Below are 19718 nucleotides of genomic sequence, written 5' to 3' on the forward strand. Positions count from 1 at the left end.
GGGGTTTCCCAAGTAGAAAGTACAGGGCACAAACAGGAGATCAGAACAGACAGTATACAGAGATTGGGGGGCGGGGGGGGTTGAAGGAGTGTTTTATTTTGGACATTCTGTTCAAAGTTAACAGCCCTTGTGTGCATTTATTTAACTACAGGCAGACGTGGTAGCTACAATTCTAGTTAAGGTTGCCCAACACTTTGCTTTAAGAATCCTTTTTCAGTTACGTGCAATAACTTTCTGAAATTTTAACCTTTGAGGCTGAAATTTTCCTGGCTGCCTCAGGCTACTTCCCCCCCCCGCACACACACACACACACCTCAAAAAAGGTTTGGCCATTTCTAGATATTAGTTTAGGAGGGGGGGCGGCCCACTGCCTCGGGGGGAGGAAGCGGCCATGGCGCTCGGCTGCTGCGGCTCTGGCGCCCCCGAACCCCCCCGAGCCGGGGCCTGCTGCGGGGACCCAGTAGCGCGCACGCTGCGCCCAGCTCCTGGCCAGCGTCTGGGCTGCTGCCCAGCTGGTGCTATCGTGCGGCGGCCCCAGGGTGGAGGCATCGGCAGCCCAGCCCCGTTCGTTCCCCTGCGGGACCCGAGCAGGACGGGGGGGCTGGGGCCTGCTGCCCCCACTCCGGGGCCGCCGCGCGATAGCACCAGCTGGGCAGCAGCCCAGACGTGACTGGCCAGGGGCTGGGCTGGGCGCAGCGTGCGCGCTACTGGGTCCCCGCAGCAGGCCCCGGCTCGGGAGGTTCGGGGGCGCCAGAGCCGCAGCCGCTGAGCTTGGCCATGGCCGCTTCCTCCCCCCGCGGCAGTGGGAGCTGCAGCAGCGGCTGCTCCCGAGTCCCGCTGCCTGGGGGTAAGAACAGCCGCGGGCCGCCCCCCTCCGCTCCCTACCGCCCAACTGAGTCCTGCCTGCTCGGGACCAGGCCGGACTCTTACTCACCCCGTCCCCGCGCTTCCCCTGAGTCTCCCGGGCCTCCCTCCAGCGCTTGCGGAGGAAGGTGTTGTTGTTGTTGTTTTTTTTGGCCACGCCCCCCGCCATGCCCCCCACCGCGTCCCGATATTTGACTTGGGTGATCTGGTCACCCTATAGTACATCCACATTTTGAATCTGAAATATGTGAGTGAACACATCTTACTGGATAGTCTAAATAAAATATTCGGGGCATTCAACAGGCCCACTCCTGCTCCAACTGAAGCTGATGGCAAAACAGATGTGATCTTTATTCTGGAAGGTAGATATTTATGTAATACAATTTATATACTGATTTGACTACTCTGGAAATACTACTGAAATCAAAAACTCCATACGAGTGTCAGACATTTGGATTCCCTAAGTTACAGCTGCCAGTCAGGAGAAGAGAAACAAACAAACAAACAAAAAGTATGCAGCAATTATTTATGCAACTATTCATTAAGCAAATTAACTGCTGTAGTTTGCACAGTACAGTACTGTCTTTAAAATCAAAAGCTTTTTATACAAATGCTATGTTAACAGAGCATATTAGACTTGACACTTAAAAACAACTAAACCAGGCAATTCCAGTTTAAGAGAGTTGCTTCGATTTCACTCAGCATGTGGTTACCAAGTAAAATAGAGGGTCTCAAAGGGCATGGTTCTATATTCATAGAAACTGCAATTACTAGGCAGAAGCAAGCAGCTAAGGATGAAATTAGATTGTCATCATTTTGTTGCTTTAAGTCAGAAGCTTAATGTAATTTTAACAGACTTTTAAAAAAAATGCAAGGCACAAGAAATCTTCCAATGAAATTGTATAGAGTCCCTAGTCAACATGAATAGAATTATTACAGTTCTGCAATGAACACTGTTACAACTTCAAGTATTTTCCTAGGAGTAGAGTACCCCTCTTTCTCCCCCCCCCCACACAATGACTCTATATTGTATTTGCCAAAATTCTGAACAGGAAGGTTATTATTACATATTCTGTACAACTCTTCCTCCACAAAACCCAGACACCCTGTTGCAGTAATACTACATTGTAAGTTTAATAGCTTCAATTGCAATGGAGAGAAGAGGAGAATTCTGCAGAGAAATCATGTCACACCTATAATACATTAAATCCAATAAACTGGATATTAAATACCTTGAAAAGTAGACACCACGGTTTACAAGAAGATGCCTACTACAGTCTAATCACCCAAATTGCTTATAAAAAAAATCTGGTGGGTTATGTACAGGGTTTTTAAAAATAATTTCTTTAGCTAATCCATACAAATTAGCAAAATGTTTAGCCCTGTGATGGTCAGATGCATCCATTTCAATATAAATTCTGAAGAGGAAAAAAAAAAAAACTTAAGGAAAAAAAACAAGCACAGACTTAACACCAAAACAAAAACCACTGTTGAATTGTCTCATTTTTTATTTTACAAAGAAACCAGCAAGAAAATAGTTAAGATGAGTATAATTATCTATGAAAGGCATGTTCTGACAACAGTACAGTATCTTTTGAGAAATCTCTACTTTGTACTTTAGAGCAGTGGTTCTCAGCCAGGGGTCCGGAGCCCCCTGTGGGGCCATGAGCAGGTTTCACGGGGGCCACCGAGCAGGGCTGGCATTAGACTTGTTGGGGCCAAAGGCAGAAAGCTGAAGCCCCACTAAATGGGGCTAAAGCCCAGTGACTGAAGTCCCACCACCCAGGGCTCAAGCTGAAGCCTGAGCAACTTAGCATGGGCCCTTGGCAACTACCCTGCTTGCTACCCTCTAATGCTGGCCCTGGCTCTTATATGCAGAAACACAGTAGTTGTGCGCCGTTATAGCATGTTGGGGTGCCTCAGAAAGAAAAAGGTTGAGAACCCCTGCCTTAGAGGTAATCTGTGCTCTTCTTTCTGCAGCTCACGATAAAGGCAAATCAATTTTTAGTTACAATAGGCCAGATCTTGATCAAGTATTCCCACTAAAATCAAACACACTAGATTACCCAGATCTAAAACCTAAATGCAAGAAATTAAAACAAATAAGAAAATATCAAAATAGACATATAGCAATGTATCCCTAGGATGCCTTTAAGCACCTTTATTATTTAATTAGTGCTTTTGGTTTGTTTTTATTTCGTTTTTTTGTTTTTAAATGGATGAAACCCTCTAAGTCCTTTCTCAGACAGAGCTATTATTTACCAAAGTCTTTATTCAAATTTTTGTAACAAATCCAATACATGTACTAAGAAAGAGACAACCTTTTATACTTTCATTTACTTTACAACTGAATATTTCGGACACACAAAACGAACTCAATCAGTAGTTATAGCCTGTGCAATAGAATTCTATTTATTTATTTCACTATAAATAAATGAAGCTCTACACTCAGAAAAAGACAGGCAAACCTATGTCTACTTCCATAGCCTGGCTGAGAAGCCAGACAGATTTTTGCTGAGTCAGGCCCTGACTGCTTTTGGCAACTGCTCTGACTGAATCAGTTCAACAAATGACAAACTGATCATTCCAAACTGAAGTGATCCATCATGAGGTATTTCAACTTTTAGCAGAAACAGCAATTGAACTGAGCCTTACACACACACAAAACAAAAACAAATGGCAGAAGGACTGATTTATTCTCAACTTTTGTCCACAGATCAGTGCATTAATCCACATCTGCAATTATAAAACTGATGGCCTTGTACACTCTCTTCTGCATACTCTCAGCAAAAGATACATTATAAATATAGTTGTCAAATGGGACTTGTCCCAATCCCATTAGAGACTCAAACTACTTTGCCTCCTGCATAGGCTGTACCTAGACGCCCTAGGAGAGGTGAGCAACTAATTCATAATGAAAAATTTATTTAACAACTTTTACTTCCTCTTCTGTTTGTTAATTTTCTACTGATTAAGAGTCTCCAACGTATTCATTAATCAAAATTCCCTTTCAAATATCAATGACTTATTCTTGCTCTGGGAGGTTGTTTTCGAACAAGTATCAGTCTACATTTGAATTGTGTTATTTGAACACACAGGACAGATGAAGCAATGTATTCTCTTAGCCAATGAGAAACTTTAGAACCAAGTTTTCAGTACAAATATTCAGAAATATACATTCAAATTTGCTTTCCATGACTATTTCTGTTCTAATTTAATCTTCTGAATGAACATTAGAGGGAGGGAGGTTTTTGGGTGGATGCCGAGGGGGGGCGGGGGAGAAGGAGAAAGGGTGGCTAAATATTTGCCAGTCTCTACCCCCATGCAGTTAAATCAAACATGATCCTGATGGCTCTTTATGGAAGAATAGGTAAAAGTTTTTTTTTTTCGTTTTTAAGTTTTCTGACTAGAGTTAAACCAAACTTAATTCAACATGTACCATAATAAATGCAATTACATAGACTCTGCATATCAACTGATTTGCATGTCAGTCAAGTTTTTCCTTTATGAAAAACTCTTCACAGAACTGTGGTTTCTCCTACACAAATACTTCCATGTAAATGGGACTTGTATATTTAATTTTATTTATACCAAAATGTCTGAGCTGCTAATATGCTAATCATTTAATACTAAGATAAATTAACATAACCAACAAGCTGAACCAAATACAGTAATATGAATCAGAATGCTTAAGATTCTGATATTTTACATACATAACATAACACAGTCCAAGTTCCAGGTCAGGACAAATTCTTCCAAGCAAATCTGTGACCTTTGTACATAATTTAGAACTTGGGCTTACCCCTTAGAGCAGGCAGCAGTGACCTCTCTTTCTTGTCATCACATTTGTTACATTCACTGAAGTACAAGAGTAAAAAGACATCCACAAGCACCCACATCAGAGAGGTGGCGAGAACCACCTTGCAGTAGACAAATCTCCTCATCTCTTGTCTTGGATTTTAGTTCACACACTGAGTAAAGATGGCTATTGCTGGGATGTATCCAAGCCACGCGGTTAAATTCCAGTATGAAAGTGAAGTCGAGAGCATCCACTGCAATTAAAGAAAAAATATTTGAATTACCTAACAAGTATACATGGTTTAAGGTGCAAAATGATACAAGCATAATGCGGAGATGCTTTTACTCTATTTTAAAAATTAATCTATTTTCCTTTCTCCTGTATCTAAATATCCTCTTTGTAAGGACAGGTTTCAGAGTAGCAGCCATGTTAGTCTGTATCCGCAAAAAGAACAGGAGTACTTTTGGCACCTTAGAGACTAAGAAATTTATTTGAGCATAAGCTTTCGTGGGCTACAGCCCACTTCATTGGATGCACAGAATGGAACACACAGAAACAAGATATTTATACATACAGAGAACATGAAAAGATGGGAGTAGCCATGCCAACTGTAAGAGGCCAATCAATTGAGATGAGCTACGATCAGCAGGAGAAAAAAAACTTTTGAAGTGATAATCGAGATGACCCATAGAAGGTGTGAGGATAACTTAACATGGGGAAATAGATTTAATTAGTGTAATGACCCAACCATTCCCCATCTCCGTTTAAACCTAAGTTAATTGTATCTAATTTGCATATTAATTCAAGTTCTGCAGTCTCTCGTTGGAGGCTGTTTTTGAAGTTTTTTTGTTGCAAAATTGCCACCTTCAAGTCTGTCACTGAGTGGTTAGAGAGGTTGAAGTGTTCTCCCACTGGTTTTTGAATGCAAATTTGTGTCCATTTATTCTTTTGCGTAGAGATTGTCCGGTTTGGCCAATTCAGTTATGACTCAAAATATTTTATATGCCTTTGTTGGTGGATCACCATTGAATGGTTTCATTTTGGGGGCAGGGGGAGGATGGGAAGGAGGAGAGGAGGAAGGGTTGGAAAAAAGCAGGAGAACCTGCTGTTCAGGCTCCGTTACTCCTGTCTGGAGCACATAAGAGTACTTAACAAATAGCCACTAGAAGGATCACAATGAAGGGAAAGAAGATTTAGAGAGCCCCCCAAACCAGTTCCAATAAGGGATAAGACCCTCCCCTTAATTTTCAGCATAGCTCTGGGAATAAGATTAGCTGGTTAATTCATGTTCCTTAGAAGCATAGGGTATGCCTACATTGCAGTTAAACACCTGCAACTGGCCCGTGTCAGCTGACTCAGGCTTGTTGGGCTTCGGCTTGTGGTGTTCACATTCAGGCTCAGGCAGGAGCCAGAGCTCTGGGACCTTCCCATGAGGCAGAACTTGGGCTCCAGCCTGAGCCTAGATGTCTACACCACAATTGAACAGCCCCATAACACGAGCCCAAGTCAACTAAAATGGGCCAGCCACATTGCAATGTAGACATACCCATAGAAACGTAGGGCTGGAAGGGTCCTAGAGAAGCCATTAAGTCCAGCCCCCTGCACTGAGGAGTGACGAAGTAAACACAGACCAACCATGACAGATGTTTGTCTAATGTGTTCCTAAAAACCTCCAATGAGGGGAACTCCACAACCTCTCTTGGTAACCTGTGCCAGTGTTTCAGTATCCTTATAGTTTGAAAGTTTTTCCTAATATGTAACCTAAAATCTCCCTTACTGAAGATTAAGTCAATTACTTCTTGTCATATCTTCAGTGGGCATGGAAAACAATTGATCAGCATCCTCTCTCTAACAGCCCTTAACATATTTGAAGACTCATCAGGTTCCCGTTCAGTCTTCTTTTCTCAAGACTAAATGTGCCCAGTTTTTTTAACTTTTCCTTAGATAAGATTTTCTAAACTATTTTATCATTTTTGTTGCTCTCCTATGGACTCTCTCCTACAGAGGGGTGTCCAGAATTGGACACAGTACTCCAGTTGAGGTCTCATCAGCGCCAAGTAAAGCGGGACAATTGTCTCTTGTGTCTTACATATGACACTGTACCTAAACTTCATGAACAACTGCTCAGATTTACTTCCTTTTAAAAAAATATTTAAGCAATAGTGTAGTAAATTAAAAACATTTAGAATTGAGAGAGTTCTCACACAAGGATGTTGGTATTTAAGACAGTTGAGATTTGGGGCCTAACCTGCTTATATTATTTCATATTTGTTGATGGTGGTTTGTTTTAACTGAGCACCCATTTAAATGTTACATTTCTTTTTCTCCTTTAAATATACAATCTACAACACTGCACATGGCATACCTACTCCTCCCTCCCCCACTAATATGTTTAACCAAAGACCAGTAAAAACACTTTGCAATAGTACTGAATTTCATTAACAGAATTATTAATAACAATAAATATAAAGTATAAAATATAAAGTATAAGGTGACTAAGTTTAATTGCATACTAAACTAAACAGATGAGAAAGATAAAGATGGTATAAATTTAAATATAACACTTGAAATAGTTCCTAAAATACCATTTCTGTACTTGATATCTGATGAACTTTTCCACATGTCCCAGTTCTAAATGTATGGGCCTCAACAGACAGAGATCTTTATTAAAAACAGGGGAAATTATGACTGATATGCTAGGTCTCCCCCATTCCCTACCACTACGGAGGTTAGAATTAGCTTTCGGGATGCTTAGCAGAATCATTATGTGTTCAATACCAAAGATGTGCTTGGTGCTATATAAGGCACAAATACAGACCCTCCCCAGGGACCTTATAATCTAGAAGAACTTGTCTCTTCAATTAGGTTTACTTATTTATATTAAAAATAATAATAATAAAACCATAGCTGTTATAGATTGGGCTGCATGCAATCTTCTTCCGTGCCCCAGGCGGTGTAAGTTTTAACACGGTCTCTACCGATGCAAGAGCCACTCCAACGTGCTGCTGAACTTTTTTCCTTAATTGTGAAATTTACCTCTGGTCCAATAAACTATAAATAAACAATAAACTTGTGCAATAAACTATTCTGAGTTAATGGTGAATGGTAATAATGGAAAATTAATTTTGACAGTAAATTGCTCTTATGTTAATAACATTTGGACTAAAAATTTCTACCTGGATTCTAAAGAAAAAAAAACTGCTCTGCAGTTTAAAAAAAGTCAAAGATAATTCAGGATATTTTGTTCATTATGCAAATAGAGACTGTTATTTCAATCTATGTAGCGGTGCATGCTGTGCGTTGACATCAGATTCTAGCACTTAAGAATAGACTAAGTACCTTAGATAGAATTTGTAATTTATTAACAGATAAGAATCATGCCTCCCAGTCTTCATATCCTTTAAATCTCCATTTTAAGATGATAACTAACATATCTCAGAACTAGAGGAAGAGCCACCAGCAGATATTTTCATTTAACATTCGGTAATATCCCTAGCCAGTTATGTACCAGACTGACAGATTTCTTATATATGTTGAAGATAAAACTGTAAGAGTCCAAGTTTAATCTTTTTTTGGAGCCGGTTTTTTTGGCCACATTAAAAGTCACATTATTAAGAAGAAATAACTTGTCTATTACAACTTTTAAGTCAGCTTGTGTTTTAATTAAGGACCAGTTCCTAAACCAAAGAAAAACACGTAATATTTTTGCAATATTTCTCTTTTGAACTTCAAACAGCATACACACATGAAGCATTAACATCAGTAAAATGCATTTTAAACACAGAATACAGATTCTATTCCTTCAGTTTAAGAATTGAAAGTATTTCTTTCCACTCCACCTTTCCCCAGAAACCCTGACCTCTTGACAGATGTGTTGGAGACTCCATTCCAGTTTTCCTTGTTTCTGGCAATGAGCTAATGGATTTTCAAGTGTCTACTTGTCCCCATAAATGCTTTATATTAGAAAACATACATTTCTTTAAACGAAAAATTAATTAAAAAGTATTTAAAATTATCAGAAACAAAAGGCTTGAAGCGAAAAGTTGGATACAATGCTGGTAGTCCAAAGAATCAATGTATCCTGGTTAACAATACTGTCAGGAGTTAGTGTTAAAAACAAAAACACACTGTGGAAGCAGAGAAAGAACTGTCATGCATTGCATCCCCTTCCTGTCAGTTCTTTCTCTGCTTCCACAACACTCATGGAACTAACATGAGCAATGCAGCTTAGCATGCATCTCTTTCACTTACATCTCTTTTTATCCCATTCCACAACACTCATTGTTTGCTTAGAATGTAACCTCTTCAGGGCAGGGACCTTGGCTTACCTGTCACTGCCTTGCATACCACTGTGCCATAATATATATATTCCAGACAAAAAAGTAAATTAAAATAATATTAAGGTTGAAAGTCCAGCACTCAGAAGTTCAGAAACCAGAATTTTTTAATGGGAAAATAACTTATTTTTCCCTCGCCTCATTCTCAGAAACAGCTGAATCCTTTTGGCTGAAAAACTTTCCAGGTTTCAAAACGAAATCCAGCCTGAAGTAAACACCTGGCATGGAAAATTTCCGTCCAAATGATTAAAGATCAGCAAAGTTATAAGCAACTGAAAACAACATCTTATAATGGGAATTGTCAGCCAAACTTTATCATAGGCAGTGCAACCAGCCTAGTCTATAATAACCACTAAGAAACAGCTGTAATAAAAGACGTGAAGGTTGCAAAGTCAAGCACTGAAAAAAATTAAGGAATGCCATTATTAAAGTTGTCCATGAACCCTTACATTTGCTCCCTTGTGTGTATGCATCATGATGACATACAATTTTTTTCATAAGTCTCTTGCAACATTCCATGCACAGGATGAATAATGCTCAGTAAATGAGGCTGTTGTTCAAGGTTTCCTTTTATCCTCAACACTCTGCACTGAATAGAGGATTAATTTCTACACAGGAGAGTCTATGACATTCATTATCCTAGTACATGAGTACACCAGAAACATTATTAGAACATAAGAACCGCCACACTGGGTCAGACCAAAGGTCCATCCAGCCCAGTATCCTGTCTACCGACAGCGGCCAATGCCAGGTGTCCCAGAGGGAGTGAACCTAACAGGTAATGTTAAGTGATCTCTCTCCTGCCATCCATCTTCACCCTCTGACAAACAGAGGCTAGGGACACCATTCCTTACCCATCCTGGCCAGGGCCGGCACAACCCATTAGGCGACCTAGGTGGTTGCCTAGGGCGCTACAATTTGGGGGCGGCGACTACGGCGGTATTTCAGCAATGGGACCTTCCGCCACCTCTATGGGGGGGCAGCATTTCAGAGCGGGACCTTCCGCTGCCTAGGGCGACAGAAAAGCTGGCGGCGCTCCTGATCCTGGCTAATAGCCATTAATGGACTTAACCTCCATGAATTTATCTAGTTCTCTTTTACACCCCGTTATAGTCCTAGCCTTCACAGCCTCCTCAGGCAAGGAGTCCCACAGGTTGACTGTGCACTGTGTGAAGAAGAACTTCCTTTTATTTGTTTTAAACCTGCTGCTCAGTAATTTCATTTGGTGGTCCTTAGTTCTTATATTATGGAAACAAGTAAATAACTTATTCACTTTCTCCACACCACTCATGATTTTATATACCTCTATCATATCCTCCCTTAGTCTCCTCTTTTCCAAGCTGAAAAGTCCTAGCCTCTTTAATCTCTTCTCATATGGGACCCATTCCAAACCCCTAATCATTTCAGTTGCCCTTTTCTGAACTTTTTCTAATGCCAGTATATTAACCCATTTTCACTCACAGATGAGGAACTGAGGCAAAGAGATTAAGACCAAAAATTCTAAAAGTTCATAAATTTGTGTGCCTCTGTGACTGAATGAGCATAGAGCCTATTTTTCAGAGTATTTTATACAGCCAAAGTAAAAAAGTGTGTCAATACAAAAATAATTTTTTGCCAGCATTTTCTTTTCACTTAAAGCGTCAAATTCCTAGAACTCATTAACTCAAATTCTGCAGAGTGTTCTAGGGGCACTATCCCAAAGCCAGGTCCAGCCACACTTCCCTCTTGGACAAATTCCTTAATCATCATCGTACTTGCAGCAGGCAGCTGTAGTCTTTCCTCTATTCAGGCAATGTGTTGCCTACTAACCTCTCAACAGGGCCTATACATTCAGTATTTTATCTAGTTTATCTATTTGACCATGTGAATAAAAATACTAAATATCCAAGATGCAATATATGATATTTTGCTAAAGTGTTATCTGTAAGCTCAGAGAGAAACAGTCAAAGTGACATCCTTCACTGGGGAGTTTTCTTTGAACGTCCCTGTTGATTATCTTACTCTAGGTTCCTTTGGGGAGCATCCATTTCACAACCTGATGGTTCACTCCAACCATGTCCATAATACAACTAAGCCTATATTCCAGTTTTTCATTTTCATATTTCATTAGCCTGCTTTCCAACAACTTCAGACCCTCTTGTGATTTTATATTCTGACCTGGTTTTTAATTGCTAAGGAGATAGGAGGATGTATCACAGTGGCATCACTTCAGGGGCAGCGAGCACCTCATGTAAAAGTTGTGTTCAGAAACAGCTATACACAAATGTGTCTAAATTCATTTTTAGAGTGCAGATTTCTGTGAGACATTGATCAGCTGGCCTTTGAGAAATGGTTCCTACCCGTGTGGACACAAATAAGAGAACTGACAACTGTGTGAATGAAGTGTCCTGAACCAAGGGCAAGAGTGCATTACACACATAAATAATCACTACTCACAGCAATACCTTCTGAGGGTACTAGAAGCATTTAGTAATGTGAATGGTTTACTAGAGGAAGTGTAGTTTGAGTGCTAGAGCAGGGAACCTGAAGTTAAGCCTCTTGGCTCTTAAGTTCCAGCCTGGCAATTCTGGCCCAGATCCTCAAAGATATTCAGGCATCTAACTCCTATTGATTTCAGTGGAAGTTAGAAGATTAAGTACCTTCAAGAATCTGAGTCTGACTTCAGATAAATCACTTGATCCTTCTGTAGCTTGCTTTAACCATCCATAAAATGGGCCTAATACTGAACAGCCTTTCTGGGGTACCGGATCTCTAGTCATTAGTTTATTAAAAGTGCTGTTAGAACTTCAGGTGAAAATGCTATATGTACTATTATAATAAAGTGTTGCAGTAAATTTAAATCAGCCAATTTATTGTTGAATTAATCTAGTAGGTTGTTTTCCATCTCTTGCTATTTTGATCTTAATATTAGAAGCCTATTGGAATGTTGATAAGAGTCAATGCCCACTGGAAACACAATCTGATTAACCATATCTTATGGAAAGTGTTCTTATTTTAGTTAGATTTTTCTCCCCTATACCCAACATTGAATTCGTACTTCCTTCTGTTTCTGAGATACTTTCTTAGGTGAATCTATTTCAAGATTGATTGTGAGCCTCACTTTGGCAGCAGTTGCTTGGCAACAAAAATCAGCAGTCTTGTCCCTAGCACCCATTCATGGTAGCTGCATTTCTCAAGGAGGTGATTTTTGATGGAATTCAACTAAGTTTCCAAACCATTGTATTGTTTCATTTCAGTGAACAGATAAGGTTTGTATTACTCACTAAAACCTTTTTTATTTTGACTTCCACAGCGTGTCTTTTTAGTTTTGGTTTCAGAACTGTTGCAAAGTTCTTTTCAACAGTTTCAGATTTATCTTAGAAATCAAAAAGGTAGAACCTTTCAGGTATCCCAAGAGTTTTTTAATGCCTAGGGTTAAAGGGAAAAATCATGCACTTAATAATCAAGAAGACGAGCAAATAGTCCACCATTTCCAGGATTCTTGGTGGTGTGTAAATTAAAAGAATAAAAGCTTATCCTCTAAAAGGCAGAGAAGGTGTCTCAGTTATTTCTCCTGGTTTAGTGTAATCTTAAATCGGTTTAACCGGAGATATCACTTTACCATATGGTAGCAAAGCTTTAAGTAACAAGTTATTTATAAATGGAGGAACACTGGATAAGGTTACCTCAACTGCTCTCCAGACAAGACATGCAACGAAGTGTGCACCATTAATATCTCCACTGCAAATAAAGTATGCTTGCTTTCCCATAGGATATTGGATGTAGCAACATCTTCCAGCTAAATCAGCATCCTTATTCTATCCATAATAAAATACTAAACACTATACAAATACAATAGTAAGGTTTCACAATTAGAAACAACTGAAAGACAGGATTTTAACACCATCACTTACTCAGCTATGTTGAACTGTACATTCTACAGTATATATTTTGCAACATAGGAGTATATAAAGCTATACATTTCACCAGAGACCTATTTTCTAATGCCTCCCTATAATATCAAAAGATAATGAATTAAACACACACCTCCCCCTGATAAAACACAGTAAAGCAAAAAATTACAATCTGGAAGAGCGGAAGATCTCTATTTGGTTGATATTTTTATGTACATATTAATAACTGTATATGTTGCTCAGGATTATAGGTGCAATAGAAAGGTGAATGAGTGAATAAATAAATGTAACTCATTACACACCTCTTAGGACCTTAACACTTTTATTTCCCATCTTTTTGTTATTTAGCTGGGACACACTGCATTTTAAGATTGCACTAACACAATTTTAAATACAAGATGCCACTCGAGCCATAGGCTTCCAGTTCTGGCAGCCCTACTACCTCAATTTGCCACTGCAATTCTGCCCACTGCCATCTCCAGACTTGTCTTGTAATACTTTGCAGGTTTTCTCAAATCACTCCTACTCCCTCCATTGGGGCCTCAGGAGAGCCACTGGCACTGGTATGGTAATAGCTGTGTGCAATGTTGTGTGTTAACATGCTGCATCGTTTTACAAAGAACAGCCCATACAGCATGTCCACACAACAGCGGCAGAAACACATTTTGTAAGCAATATTTTGTTGCAACATTCAACACTGAAACTGATGCAGATGGCTAATGAAGATGGAACTTAAGAAGTGATGATGGTGAAGGACTCAAATCAACAGAGACTCAGGGCCACCCAGAGGTTTCAGGGGGCCTGGGGCAAAGCAATTTCAGGGGCCCCTTCCATAAAAAAAAAGTTGCAATATATAGAATACTATATTCTCGTGGGGGCCCCACAGGGGCCCAGGGCCTGGGGCAAATTGCCCCACTTGCCCCCCTCCCTCCCCCACCCCCCGGGGCAGCCCTGAAGGGACTATGCCAGCAAAGCACACCACACAGAGAGCAGCATTCAATACTAAAAGTACCCATAAAAATCTACAAAGAACTAGTGGAAATACCACGTGAAACTCTGCCTTAGTGTCTAACCTCCCAAACCTGACCTAGGGTCAATAACAGCCTCATTTTTAGCTTTAGATCCTGGTCTCATAAGTGGCCAATTAAATAAATTGTAGGAGGAACACCTATAATGATGTCCCAAGAGTTTGAGGTCAATGGTAAGGGAATGGGGCAGGCAATTCCCATAGCAGAGCAACTTCAGCTTGGTGCAGTGCATAAGAAATAAGCAAAGTCTACACATTCAACTCTGCTGTACAAGATGCAGTTGAGAGTCCCGTTTATCACCTGAGCTCAAGGCCATAGGAAGGAATTTCCAGTTTAAATCCCAGGTGAGTCGCAGAATGAATGTGACTATCAGCCACTTAAGGCTGTTGTGGAATTCACTGAAGATGCAGAATGGATAATATCGCAACACTGCTTGGAGAAAAATGGAGTCTATGCTGAGTCCCCTATGTCAAGTTTTACATCAGCATTTAACTTGGGCATTAGTGCATTGGTGACAATTCCCAATTGGACAATATGAAGCAAGAAAACTGCACAGAAAATATATGCATATCGGAGCCGTGAAAGCATAAAAGGTGATCTCATAGACTAAAGTGACCAGTGTGAGAGCGAGAATTAAATTTTTTGTTTAGTGTATCTTTAAAAAGTGTGCTACACTCTATGTGACAGATGTCTTTCATACTTTATCAGTTTTGTTACCAAAGCACAAACAAAACAAAACAACCACTTCAGAAACCTTCCTAGGTCATTTGGCATTAATAAGTAAACTTTGCAACCCTATCTTCTTAAATTGTGATTTTTTGAAAGTAGAACGTGTTTTGTACAGACTTCTTATTCCAAAGTTAAAACATGTTTAAGTTACTGTGAAACTAATTCTCAGTACATTTTCATAGTCTGCAAATATCCTAGGAATAGATCAGAAACAGCATGAGGCATCATTAGATTCCCACAAGTAGTTTATTAATTTATGAATAATTATCTGCACAAATTATGGAGGAACTGACAGCCTATCAAGAGCTCAAAACAGTGTGTTTTCACATTTGATAAGACAACAAAATTAGAATTCGGTATTTCTAGCTAAAAGTCAATCAACATCATTTTGTATCTTTTAAGAATTCTTTTTAGTTTTTTTCTCTCAAGAGTCTTCTACTTGACATTTAAAAATGGACTTATTCTTCATTTAAAGTTTACATCTGTGACTCAGATATTAGAATGAGAAAAGACCTTGTAGTTCATCTAAGCAATTCTCTTCCCATTGCAGGACTATTCATTACAGCATTTGCAGTGTTGTAGCCGTGTTGGTCCCAAATTTTAGAGACACAAGGTAGGTGAGATATCTTTTAAGCTTGTCTCTTTCATCAGCATAAATTGGTCCAATAAAAGATATTACCTCACCTACCTTGTCTCTCTATTACTTACAATATATTTTGTATTGTGATGTCCAAGGCAGATTTTAGAGGCCCCAGTGATGAGGCTTACATCAATGCTTTTGGAAAACTATTCCACATTCTAACAGATCCCACTATCAGGATCTCTCCTTCCTTCCCCCAGTATTTATCCTAATCTGGCCTTAAAGCACTGGGGAGAGAAAGACATTGACTAGTCAACACTACCAGCTATGTTCCAAACCTCAGAAGTGTTTATTGGTATCACTGGCCCCACAATATTGGCAAACATTAGCTAAGATGCTATTTAAAAGCCATAGTGAGTGATGCTGCCAGGCACATTTGCCTAAATGCCAAAGGTGTACATAGGTACAGTGCCTTCCTCCATGGCACTCAGACACTGTAGGTGCTCCCCAGAGTCATAATTTATACCACAGAGAAGCAATACTTAGTTTTACTAAGTTGAAAGATTGTAATAGATGGGCTCAAAAACTACAACGTTAGGAGGTATTTAAATCGAGGGGTTTGGCTCAGCCCGTTACAAAAAGAAAGGCCATTTACAAAATCTGGATCCTAAAATAAAGGACTGTTTGGATATGGAGTTTTGCTCAGCCTCTACTCAAATACAGAAACTCTAGTCTAGGTCCACCTTGAGAAGTCTAGCCTTTGGCCATTGTGAGATGGCGAGCTATTTCACCAGCCAGGGAAAGGACACAAACTCCACACCCAAGTCCTTTTTTAAGGTCTTTTTTCTTCAGGGCACAGTGTATCATTTCTTATAAAGGACATAAGTTACAGGTAGGCAACCTATGGCACGCGTGCCAAAGGCAGCATGCAAGCTGATTTTCAGTGGCACTCACACTGCCCGGGTCCTGGACACCGGTCTGGGAGACTCTGCATTTTAATTTAAATTTTAAATGAAACTTCTTAAACATTTTAAAAACCTTATTTACTTTACATACAACAATAGTTTAGTTATATATTATAGATGTATAGAAAGAGACCTTCTAAAAACGTTAAAATGTATTACTGGCACGCGAAACCTTAAATTAGTGTGAATAAATGAAGACTCGGCACACCACTTCTGAAAAATTGCAGACCCCTAAGCAATGAAAAATAAAACAATTCAATGGAAAAAAAAAATACTAGTCAATCTCCAGAGGCTTTTTCACTGCTTCAACCAGCCAGTGGGAAACAGGATACATCCTTCCCCTGAACCCTGCCTCCGCTTCCTTAACCCTTTTTATCATGTCGCTGGGCAGGGTAAAGAGATTCTTGCCTAAGATGCCACTTTACCTTGTCACAGTCAATTAACAGTGTGCCTTGCAGAAGTGATGTCTTCGTTTTGCACCTGTAATCTGGAGAGCTATCTCAATGTTCTGCAAAGGTGCATTAGAACAACACATAGACACACAATGTTGATGGCTTGATAGATGCAGGCCAGAACCCCATGTGCACTGCCCATCCAAATAGGGATAAAATGATGCAGTAACAGCCAGCTATTGAGATAATAACCTACAGGAAAGCCAGGGGACACATATCAGAGTGAGAATGTAGATCAGACTCTTATCAACTGTGTACCAAAGGATTTCTCCACTAACTTTCACAATTGTGTTACTTTACAGTATTCACTAACAGATGCTATAAAGTTCCACAGTATTGTGAAACTAGCCAACCTGCACACAACCCCAGCTGTGCCATCTCATTATTTTGCATGCACTCTAACTAAAAACTAATAAGTGGTAAGTAGATGCAGCAGTTTATCTTCTTTGGTATGCACAAAATGCCTATCGGCATATTCCCTGTGTAATAAAGTTTTTAAAAATTGAACCTGTAAGTAAAGCTGAATTGATATAAAGGTCACAAGTGGCCTGTTGATGGGTTGGCAATAGCACTTCTTGCTGTTGCTACACTGGGCTACAATGCGTTCGTTACCTACAGTGTACTGTCCATCTTTTCTTTTTTAGATTGTTTCTGAGGGTCACATTTTCATATTTTGAGACTGCGCACTTACTCTGACTGAAAACTGGTCAAAAGTCACCAAATTACACACTCATAAGATATTACAGCAACACTAAAAAGTGTACATCAAATGCTCTTTTCATAATAAGCCCACTAAAACAGAAAGTCACAAATGGCTGTATTTAGAGGTGAAAATATAGTTATTACAAATCCAACATCTTTTTCAATAAATAGTTGGAGAGCTGGTGCCACCTGAACACAGCAGGCTACGCAGAGCCCTATATGTCAAGTAACTGTTTCCACGTGCAGCCAGGTTCCACCGCCTCCAAGTTTCCATGACTGTATCCCCTGGCTACCTCCTGTAAGACACACACCACCATATTGGAGGCTCCATGGCCTCTTGTAACCAGCTACATAGGTCAAGAGGAACTCACTTCCTGCTGAGGCCAATCAGGCAAGACCATGGACAAGAAACGGAGATACTCAATTGGTGGGTTGAAGGCATGTATAGGTGGTATAGTGTTGTTGACCAAACTAAACCAAAGCCCCATGTTACTGTGCAGATAGACCAAAGGCAAAATGGAAAAAGAACAGTGCTTGCAAAGTTTTCGTTATGTACAGTAAAAGCTGTTTTATCCAGGATGTTGAGGGAAATGGGGGGTGCTGGTAAGTGAAAAATGCCAGTTAACTAAGAGGGAAGGAGTTTGGTTGTGGGAGGGGCAGCAGGTTGTGGAGCAGGAGGAGATGTGGGGTGCCAGATCCGGGGAACACTCACCTCAGGCAGCTCCCTGCAAGCAACGACCTGTCCCAGCCTCTCCTAGGCGGAGGCGTGGCAGACGGCTCTGCACACTGCCTCCACCTACAGGCCCCATTTCCTCCCCCCGCCCTCCCATTGGCCATGGTTCCCAAGCAGTGGAGCTAGAGCTTGGGGTGGGGAGAGGGCAGCGCCGCCTGCCGCATCTCTGCCTAGGAGCAGCCAGGACAGGTCGCCACTTGCAGGGAGCCGCCCGAGGTGAGTAGCCCCTAGATCCAGCACCCCACACCCCGTCCCGTGCCTCAACCCACCTCTCCGAGCCCCCTCCCACACCCAAACTACCTCCCAGAGCCCACGCTCTCTCTGGAACCCCAACCCCCTGCCGGCCCCACGCCAACTGGACTATAAACCAGAATTTAAACGAAGATCAGAAATGCCGGTTTATAAAGCTTTCCAGTGGTGAAGTGCCAGATAAAACAGCTTTTACTGTACATTGGTAAACGCTATAGGAACAGGTTTCAGAGTAGCAGCCATGTTAGTCTGTATCCGCAAAAAGAACAGGAGTACTTGTGGCACCTTAGAGACTAACAAACGTATTAGAGCATAAGCTTTCGTGGACTACAGCCCACTTCTTCGGATGCATACAGAGTGTATGCATCCGAAGAAGTGGGCTGTAGTCCACGAAAGCTTATGCTCTAATAAATTTGTTAGTCTCTAAGGTGCCACAAGTACTCCTGCTATAGGAACAGTTATCAAATCAAGAATGGACTTTATCAAGGCTTGTGGAGCTAACTCTTGTAAACAGGATATATTGTAGAAACAGCGTTCACAAACAGAATTATTAGCAAATAGCAATTTATCTTCCTGGTTATCTACCAGAAAATATATGCATCCCCATATCACTATTAATCAAGTAATGTAATGTGTTCGTTGCTGTAACTATAAGTGTGTTTAAAAGTGAGACATTATGTAACCAAAATAAGAAAGCAGTTAATAGTAAGTATAGTACATTACATTTAGAATACTTTATATTCACGCTAAAGCGTATAATTCTAAAATTGAATGACAGTTAGATCCTGTAATTTTTGCATGACTCTTGTATTCTCCTGCAGTATCAGACAACAGGTCTTAAGAAATACATTCAGACCACCAGCCTTAAGGTATTCTACTATGCCTGGCTACTACAAATATGTCTTGCAAAATGTATGGTGCTAAATAAGAGAAAATCCGTGAGGTACAAAAGGTGAGTTGTGAAGTACTGTAAACTCAGAATTAGGTATAGAAAAATTCCAGAGAAAAAGAACAAAAACAATTCTGTTGATGCTTAGCTAACACGCCCTCTGTACCAAGCTATAGCTGGTGCAGGATGTTTCTAAAGTTTTGCTGACTTTTGGAATGCTATAGTCAAACCAAAATAGGAAGCTGTTTACTGCAGAGTCTATGGGCTTGTCTATACTTACCGCGCTGGTTCGGCGGCAGGCAATCGAACTTCTGGGTTCGATTTATCGCGTCTAGTCTGGACGCGATAAATCGAACTCAGAAGTGCTCCCCGTCGACTCCGGTAATCCTGCTCGCCGCGAGGAGTACGCGGAGTCGACGGGGGAGCCTGCCTGCCGCGTCTGGACGGCAGTAAGTTCGAACTAAGGTATGTCGACTTCAGCTACGTTATTCACGTAGC

General features: G+C 40.6%; 1 protein-coding gene across 2 annotated transcripts in view; it reads right to left on the bottom strand.

Annotated features, from left to right (window-relative positions):
* Positions 1-19718, bottom strand: part of GALNT13 (polypeptide N-acetylgalactosaminyltransferase 13) — a 340614-nt gene that overhangs the window by 308281 nt on the left and 12615 nt on the right. For both annotated transcript variants that reach the window (XM_054044511.1, XM_054044510.1), the window contains exon 2: positions 4667-4916. In XM_054044511.1, the coding sequence (XP_053900486.1) occupies positions 4667-4808 (142 nt within the window). In that variant the 5' untranslated portion in view covers positions 4809-4916. The remainder of the gene's footprint in view (positions 1-4666; positions 4917-19718) is intronic.

This window comes from Malaclemys terrapin, chromosome 11 (assembly GCF_027887155.1).
Source record: "Malaclemys terrapin pileata isolate rMalTer1 chromosome 11, rMalTer1.hap1, whole genome shotgun sequence".
NCBI classification, from domain to species: domain Eukaryota; kingdom Metazoa; phylum Chordata; order Testudines; family Emydidae; genus Malaclemys; species Malaclemys terrapin.